At 37.1% G+C, this 9,385-nt stretch overlaps 1 protein-coding gene across 1 annotated transcript; it reads left to right on the top strand.

The window, feature by feature from the left end:
• The first annotated feature begins 205 nt into the window (after positions 1-205).
• LOC106060347 (interferon regulatory factor 8-like) lies at positions 206-4,446 on the top strand. Its single transcript, XM_056042737.1, has 2 exons — positions 206-440; positions 1,615-4,446. Exon 2 carries the CDS (start codon positions 1,616-1,618, stop codon positions 3,095-3,097), a length of 1,482 nt encoding a protein of 493 aa, XP_055898712.1. The 5' UTR covers positions 206-440; position 1,615; the 3' UTR covers positions 3,098-4,446.
• Positions 4,447-9,385: the final 4,939 nt, after the last annotated feature.

Genomic DNA, 9,385 nt, shown 5'->3' on the forward strand with positions numbered 1-9,385 from the left:
AGTACTTGATTACCTATTGGATAAATCTGTAAATTAATATGCCTGCATATAAAATCGAATTCCTAGTCTACAAGTAAAGTTTCCCTTATAGACCCAAAATATCTTGATCAGGCTAGTTATAACCATTCAAGAGCTCTCGTTTACTCAGTTTATTTTTACTCTATTGGATATTTTAAGATTGGTACTAACAATGAGTACTATTTGCCGCCTTCCAATTGGACAATCTGTTTCGTTTCCCAGTTTATATTTAGCAACAGTTTCGGTTTCTTAGTAAAAATAATGGTAGCCTACACTTCGACTATAAATATATAAATAGATAGGGCTACACTATTTAATTATTTGGGTCATGAGGCTAAGAGAAACACTTTGTGGATTTATAATTAATAGAAGCTTTTTAAGGCATTTAACAGAAAGCGTGCATTCTAACTGCTTAACAGAATGTAAGTAGAATAATAGCCTATATCTTAATTAACGATGACATTTGTATTATATATATTGTTACGTATTTCTAAAACTTCTGGCTAGATGTATTAGTTGGCACACACATAAAAACACAGCAAAGAACTTGACGACTAAACTTTCAGTTTCATATAACTTTAATGACTATTAACTCTAACAATTCGTTACTGTAACATGTAGCGTAGAAGACTGTACAATATCTGTCAGTTTACAGTTAGCTATACTTCGTTGCAATTCATCTCTTCACTTCGTTGCAATTCATCTCTTCTCAACTTGCACCGAGTCTTATTCCACAGAACAGACCAACGACACACTTCCCAGTGTCGCTCCAGGTCTCCCAAAGCTGAACCAAGTCGTAATCAGAGCCGCACACGTCTTACATTGACTGTATCGACCGTAACGGCTCAAGTCCACTGTAGTTCGCTGTATAGACTTTAACGACAGTAGTCCACTCCAGTTAACTCTACCCTAGTTAACTTGCATCGAGTCGTACACATCTCTCTTCTACTGTCTCGCACAGTAGACAACAGTACCGACGACTCACTCACGACTGACTTTCACATTAACTCTCTGGCTTATATAGAGTCCCTAATCGCTTGTCCATTGTTGCAAAAACACGGCTAGTATCCTCTAGAATAACACGTGGGGAAACGTCACATCCTGTCTTTGTTTATACATGTCGATTCCAGAAAACATCGGCTGCAGTGTCATCTTGCCGGGGTCACAAGTTGTGACCTCTCTCTGTCACTGGACATTGCTAGTACCTTTTGGAATAACATGTAAGGACACGTCACATCCTGTCTCTGTTTATACATGTACATTCCAGGGAACACCCGCTGCTGTGTTATCTCGCCGGGGTCATACCTATCACTGTCATTTGTAACAATATATATGTACAGTTTAGTTTTTTTTTTTTTTAACTAAGCGTGTAATGATATAGACGAGTTTTTCAAATAGAGTGAACTACATTCTAGCGAATCTAGACTATCAATATACAAAAAACCAAGCGCTTAACCACTCAGCCACCGCGCCCCCTTTTTAACTTAGTACTCAATCTTATTGTATATAGCTTAACAGTGTCATTAGGTATAAATAAAAAGGCTACATTTTATACATGTTTTATATGGGACTTAAAGTTAGTTTGTCTTTCAACAGAATGGAGAACCATAGAGAGTCACGCAAGCGACTACGACCATGGCTGGAGCGTATGATAAACAGCGGGGAATGTCCTGGACTAGTCTGGGAGAATAGAGATGATAGAACTTTCAGAATTCCTTGGCGCCACTTCAACAACAAGGAATGGGTTGAAGAAGATTCTAAAATTTTCAGAGAGTGGGCCAAATACACAGGGAAGTATCAAGACGGTGACAAGGTTGAATATCCAGTTTGGAAAACACGACTCCGATGTGCTTTGAAAAAAATTCCTGAAATTGAGGAAATTCCTGAAAAGCATCATCTAGAAGATGCGGATCCGTACAGGGTGTACAAATTTGTTGATGTTTGGTCTCAGCGTCTTACGAAAAGATCTAGTTTCAAATCATCTCCACCTGTCTTTAGCCAAACATCGAAATTAGCCAATGTGCCGAGAATTGTGTTTGACGAGGAGATTGTTTATACTATGTCTCCGGTGAAAAAAGAGTCTTCAGACATTGTCTTGCGTTGCGAGGACAGCGAAAACCTATCCACATTACCGAAAATAGAGCTCTACGCCGACGAGATATCAGGTCAGCAGGGCGGTAATTGTCATTTTGCTGGCGTGAATCTGACGGATAATGTGTCGCAAAGTAGCGAGTCAATTACAAGCTTGCCGTCTGATTTGAAGTCAGTCAACACGGATGAACTCTGTTTGCTGGAAAGCTTGGAACTTCCAATCTCGATGGAGAGCTCTCCCAACCCCAGCCTCGGAAGCTATGCTCAGAATATGGGTGATATGTCAGTAGGTGAACCATTAATGATCTCTCCCAGCATTCCCATCATGCACATGGCTGTGTATTATGGCTCTCCAAGCGTGCCAGTGATCGCTGTAACCATACAGGGACCTGGAATCAGGTTTTTCGCACCTAACAATATCAGCCCAGTGAATTTGACGAACAGTCTTGAAGAAACATTATTTGGGCCCAAGGAAGTCTACCAGATGGCACTTCCTGGACCAGATCAGTACCTGACTGGAACAAGTGGTAGCTTTCAGCAGAACTGTCTTATCACGAAGCTTTTGGAGAACATGGAAAGAGGCGTGGTTCTAACAAACGATGACTCCGACATTTACGTCCGACGCTTGTGCAAAACGAGAGTGTTCTTGACCGATGGCTTATCTGAGAGTACGTTGATTGGCAGAAAGGGGGACTCCCTCACGAAAGCCTTTGACTACAAAAAGTTTTGCAAAGAGTATGAAGAGTTTAGACATGGTCTGAAAAAAGATTTGCCCAAGCCATTCTTTATATTAACATTAGGACAGGAAATAAGGAAATCGCATTTTCATCCCATGAGTAACATTTTAATCTATGTCGTGGTAAGACATGATTTGGCAACAAAGATCATATCCCAAGATCCCAATGTCAGTCATTCTTCACCTAATGCTTTGTATTCTTTTGATTCTTATGATAAATTACTTGAAGACGTTAAAAAAGTTGTATTTTGAACATAGTGACGTCTACATTTTATTTTGTTTTGTTTTGTAATAGGTATTTTATTTGTATTGCGTTTTTTTTTCCCCATTGAACTGTGCAATAGATCTGCAATATTTATAATGTTGAGAACACAGACCTATATAATATAGGCCTATATATCTATGGTCTGGAATAATTTTTCTTTTATTCTTTTTTTTTTTTTTAAATTGGGTTTCTAGGCTATATATACTGGACATTATCATGTTAAACTAAACAATATCAAGGACGCTAAATTAAATTTCATTGTTGCCAACTTAATTTTTTTTTAAAGAAGTGAGCTATAATTTTAACAATATATCAATGCGTGGCAGTTTCCATAACTTTCGTATCAAGACTCCTTTATTAACGCTTTAGTTAGTTGTCCATTTCTTTTTTTTTTTAATAAGTTTTTAAGTCATAGAATAAAAGTCGTATGCTTCCTCCATGTTGAAATTATTTAGTGCTAAAAATGAAACTATATCCACGGGAAGATATTAGAAAATTTAAACTTTCAAAGCTTAAAAAATGCGCAAAAATGATCCTTTACTTTTTGAAACAAAGATTTGTTCAACACTTTCTTTAGTAGGTCTACACCGGATACACCTAAAAGCCATGCCCGAGAAAATCTCCAATATTTTTTATTTATTTATTTATTTTTTATGCAGCGGTTTTAGATCAAGAATGCTGATCTTTTTATTACTGCAAGCAAGTTTTAATCTGAAGTAGAGAATGCGTTTTATATTTTTTTAATTTTTTTTTTTATTTTTTGTTTGACTATTAAATTTTGATCAATGTTAAAGTACCGTATTTGGTCCTATAATAAAACGAAAAACACAATTACATCGTCTCTTTCTTTATCTAGTTTTATCACTCTTTCTGTCTCTGTCTCTCTGTCTGTTTCTGTCTCAGACCAAGCTACTTTTGAAAGTTGAGAACATAACGTGAACATTAGCCTACCTTAGCTTGACTAAAATGATTAACTTGAACCATACAATGTATACTCCTAGTATCTCTTTGAACCGATCGATGAGTTAAAGGGTCCACCCCCTTTTTGTTTTTTGTTTTTTTGTTCAGAATTTGTTTATTTGTATTTATGTGATGGGCTCTAAAATAGTCACGTTGGCTGAATGGAGTTTAATTTCATCACCTAGTTTTGAGCTGGTCTCCTCGTAATAGACAACGCTGAGGTACATAGTGTCGAGTGATAGGGCTACATGCGTATTGAAAACTTTCTACTACGGTATGGTCTAGTTATACGTAGGTTTGTTGGATTGAAAGATTTTAAAAAATATTTTATCGATTCAAATAAATAAAGTAATTTTTTTTTCAGCATTTAACATACAGGCACACCCAAAATAAGATTCAAAATCAGACGTCAAATGGAACAAGCAAAATATAAAAAAATCCTTGAATACATGAGAAAAGCTTATCTAAAGGAGAAGAACTCCGTGCTTAAAACTAAATCTACCAATAATGTACAAGCTATTTCCCTTATTCGATATCAGACAAAATAGTTAATAACCAATAATTAATTGACTAATTGAGTATTTTTGTTTATTGATTCATGTTTTGTTAGGTCAATAAATAATTATTTAAAGTATCAACTTGATAGAAGTGTGCGTGAGGGAGAAATGGCGTTAAAACAATTATTTAAGGGGACTAAACCTAACAAATTTAGCCATATATGTGAATACTGAAGTATTAGTTTCCCTTGTTGATATTAAACAAAATAATGAATTTCCAGTAATTAATTGTCTCAGTGGCTACTCTTTTTTTATTGATTATAGTGATTCATGTCTTATCTATGTCAATGAATAATTTTGCGAAGTTTCAGCTTGACCCTTAACGAGTGCGGGAACCTATGCGAAACGGATTGCTCGGGGTCCAGTCTGGGTAGGGATAAAGATAATAAGTAAAAAAAAAAAATAAGATTTTGTATTAGAAAATAAATTAGTCTTTATATGTTATTCATTTTTTACAAACAAAATACAAAATCATGATCAAATGTAGCAAAATCATATAGTATATCATCAAAGCTCTGTTTCCTAAATAGATCACGCTCAATAGCAAGAATCGCAAAATTGTTCGTGAATTGTTGACCTCAATTAACTCTTTCTCTCCGTAATTATTTTCCTCGTTCCGATAGTAATATTCATTTTGCTCATTCGTATTTCACTATTTCTGATTAAACGTTTATAACTTTTTGGTTTATCAGAAAGTGTTTTATTTGGTACCGAATTATTGGAGATAGCATGCTCTTTTTACACAACACAAATTAAAATTTATAAATACAAAAATCAATTTTGGTTAAATGGAGTCAATTCAACATTGGCATCGTCAATTAGGAGAGAAAGAGTTAATTCTTGATTAGTTTGAGTCGCGAGAAGCTTCTTTCCCCAGATGCCACAGTTACGGGTATTGTTAAAATACTCTGCAACAAAGTAGTTTGCGAAAGCACTGTATCTTTTATTAGTGGACAAATAAGCTAAATTTCTTCCGGGGTTATTTCGTAAAATATGCCTTAAAGATGAAAATTTTGTTTATTTTTGTTTTTTTCAGGCGATTTTTAATAATTTTTTAATAATTTCATTTAATTTCCAAAAGCTCCTGGAAAATCAGGAGGCCTCGGGAACCCGTTATTAGTTATAATGGTTTAATTTAATCATTTACACCTAGAATTAGCGTTGGGCCTATGAAAGTGCAAGCCCAGTGCGACCGCATAGGTTGCAGTGGCTAAAGGCCGGCCCTGGATCCGAGAATGGAAGTGGAAGAAAACACGTGTAAACACATTTTACCAGACAGACAGACGGAATGAGTTGATATAAGCTTTGTAAAAACCAGTTGTCTGTTGTTGTTTTACTTTTTGACGTTTCTTCAGCCATAAAGATTATTACGTCATAGCCCAGAGACCTGCAGGACGGCATAGAATTACATTGGATAAGTATTCGAACTCTAAACCTTCTGGCGACAGTCTGAAGTACATACCATATGACCAGGCAACCATTCCTTACATATGTGTACTTCTAAAAGATGAGAAAAGATCTTGAAGTATCCTCAGCGATAATGGAAAGAAGCGGAGAGTTGTTGCTTTTTAAACCCCTACCTGTACCTACCTTTCAGATTTAAACTATCATGGCTATAATTGGATAATAATTTAATGAGTTCTCTAAGTAGAAATTTGTCATAACGGTAAGAGGCAAGATTCCATAAAACAAGGTGTGATTTGTTTTAGGTGACTCAGTAAAAAACAAGGGAGGACTGGGTATCAAATTAGGCCCGGGCCACAAATAATAATAATAATAATTTATTTCTAAAGCGCTGTTAACAAACAAATTGTAGGCTCAAGGCGCTGTAATAACATTACAAACACAAACACGACAGCTAAAATGACAAACTAATCTAAAAAAGTTTTAAACAGATAAGTCTTAATGTTCTTCTTTAAAGTGGTGTAGCATATTGTCTGTCTGAGATAAATGGGGAGTGAGTTCCATACTTTTGGTCTGTGCACTGAAAAAGCCAGCAGACCGTAGCTTTTGAGGGAGAAACGTGGCACTACTAAAAGCGTTGAGTTCATTGAGCGCAGGGCTCTCTGGGGGACATATGGAGTAATCAGTTCGCTAAGGTACAAGGGCATCTCATTGTTATATATACACTGATGACAAAGTGTGGCCACCTTGTGATCGATTCTCGCTTTCACGGGAAGCCAAAGGAGCGTGCGCAAGAGCGTAGTAGCAGAATCTCGTCTTGTTTTTCTAAGGACTATTCGTGCGGCGTTGTTCTGAATACGTTGCAGCTTGGCTATTTTGTCATAGGGTATACCTGCTACTACTCTGTTTGGCATATTCTTCTCCTGTCTACTGCATTACGCGTACAGCGACATAAACGAAGGTGTGTTTCTCCATACAAGATCCTCTGGAAAACTATTTAATGTATCAAGGCTGCGGGCAAAAACCAAGGTTAGGAAGCTACTCGTCAGGGAACTCCTGTATGCTGATGATGCAGCTATTGTGGCTGATTCTGATATTCAGCTACAGTCCATGGTTGACAAACTATCTGCTGCTTGCCAGAAGTTCGGCTTAAACATCAGTCAAAGCAAGACTAAGATACTTGTCCAAAACACAAACACTGCACCTCAAGTAAGCATTAATGGCCAACCACTAGAAATTGTTGATCACTTTTGCTACCTTGGCTCCATCATATCCAACAACACTCTACTGGATAAAGACATAAACAACAGGATAGCCAAGGCAATGGCCACCATGTCACGGTTGCAGAAAAGAGTCTGGGACAACATATTGCTGACTAGCAGTACTAAAGCCCTAGTCTACCGGACCTGTGTGTTGAGCACCTTGCTGTACGGAAGTGAAACATGGTCAACCTACTCATGGCAGGAAAAAAAGCTGAATGTCTTCCACCTCCGATGCCTAAGGCGGATCTTTAAAATAAGGTGGCAAGATAAGATAACAAATGAGGAAGTGCTATATAGAGAAGGAGAGAGAGCATAAAGGAAGGGTCACAGATTGCAGATGTCATACACAACAGAAGCAGAAAGAAGGGTGAAAATGCAATGGCGCCTGGTGATTTTATATGCCCAACCTGTGATCGCAGCTGTGTATCAAGGATTGGCCTCTTTAGTCACACAAGAAGTTGCAAAGGGAAAAGATCGTCTCACGAGACGTAAAATGCCACAGATACCTGCTAGCACGGCGTTGCAGTAGTCAAGGCGGGAGAGTATGAATGCCACAGCTAGCGTTTTTGTTGAAATGATCTATCTTTTGTCTTGTGGGTTAGCGATCTTCTAGTCATTTCTTAACATATCAGAAGACCAAGACTTTCGCTAACGAGTATTTTAGTAGCCAGTTAGTAACGCCACTGGGTGGATCTAATATGTGCACCTCAGTCTGAGACTAAGGGGCTAGAGTCACCTTAGTTATCAGACAACAACACTAAAGTAAACTAGCTAATTCTAATAAAAAGTAAACAAAAACATTTCATTTCATTTACTTCATCTGGGATTTGTCTGGTGGTTGATATCACTAGCCTCTTCTTTCAATTACTTATGTTAAGTAGTCAAGTTGGTTTGCAATCACATAAACCAGTGTTTCTCAAACTGGGGTCCACTTTACCAAAATAAAACAAATGTTTATTTGCTTCATTAAAAAAAAAAATTAAAAAGCTTACAGTAAATGAATTCCAAACTAACCTCTACTAACAAACTAAACCAAATCAATGAGTTTTTTCCCTAAATTGCACACATGTATAAAGATTTCATAAGTGTGTTGATTTTAAGGATAAATCTCATTCATAATGTTGCAAACTAATTTTATCATTATTTCATATATAACATAGTAAATTTATCTCTTCAAGATTCATCACCGGTTCCTTTATTTCATCTTGAAAAAAAATATATATCGCAATGAAATGACAACAGACATAGTCCAAGATCTTTAATAATGTGAACCACAATTACATTCTAAAACAAAGTTACACATACAGTTTGTGTGGAAACACAAGCTCAACATCGGCCACCAAAGTAGTCCGCTCAGGCAGGTAAAAAGGCAGGTTTTAATATTTTCAGAAAGAATATCAGAAACTATGAACTACAATCTATTAACAACTACAACCCTATTTCCGTTGATACAAAAAGAAGAGACGTACTCATATAAAAAATGTCACCAAACTGTTATATTGTTAGTTGGACTAACAACTTGATACCACAGGACTGGCGTTATCTAACGCTTTAGTAAAATCTATTAATGGTATAGAGATTTGAATTTTGCTCTCTACATTTCTCTTGGAGTTGGCGGACTGCAAAGATCATGTCAACCGTGCCTCTACCCTGCCTGAAGCCATATTGACTCTGCGGAAGTAGGCCAGTTTCTAGGTGGTGTTGTAGTCTGTTTAATAGTATCCAAACCAGAATCTTGCCACCTCCAGAATCTTGCCACCTATGCATAGGAGGGATATGCCACGATGGTTATCGGATAGCTGCCTATTTCCTCTTCTCTTGTAGAGATGAATGATGGAGGCGTCTTTGAACTCTTTGTGTAGTTTCTTTTTCTCCCACATTATCTGGTAGATCGTATGTCTAGTCCCGGTGCCTTACCAGTTGAGAGGCTGGATATTGCAGTCATTACTTCATTGAGCCGGGAGGGTCAGTGAGTGAATGGTTTATTGAAACTTGTTCCAGGCGCTAATACTTGATAGGTGTAGGCTACTGAAGTGTTCAGCCCAGCGAACAAGAATTTCCTCCTTGTCTGTGAGAAGTTTGTTTCCATCAG

Source organism: Biomphalaria glabrata, chromosome 9 (assembly GCF_947242115.1).
Source record: "Biomphalaria glabrata chromosome 9, xgBioGlab47.1, whole genome shotgun sequence".
NCBI classification, from domain to species: Eukaryota; Metazoa; Mollusca; class Gastropoda; family Planorbidae; genus Biomphalaria; species Biomphalaria glabrata.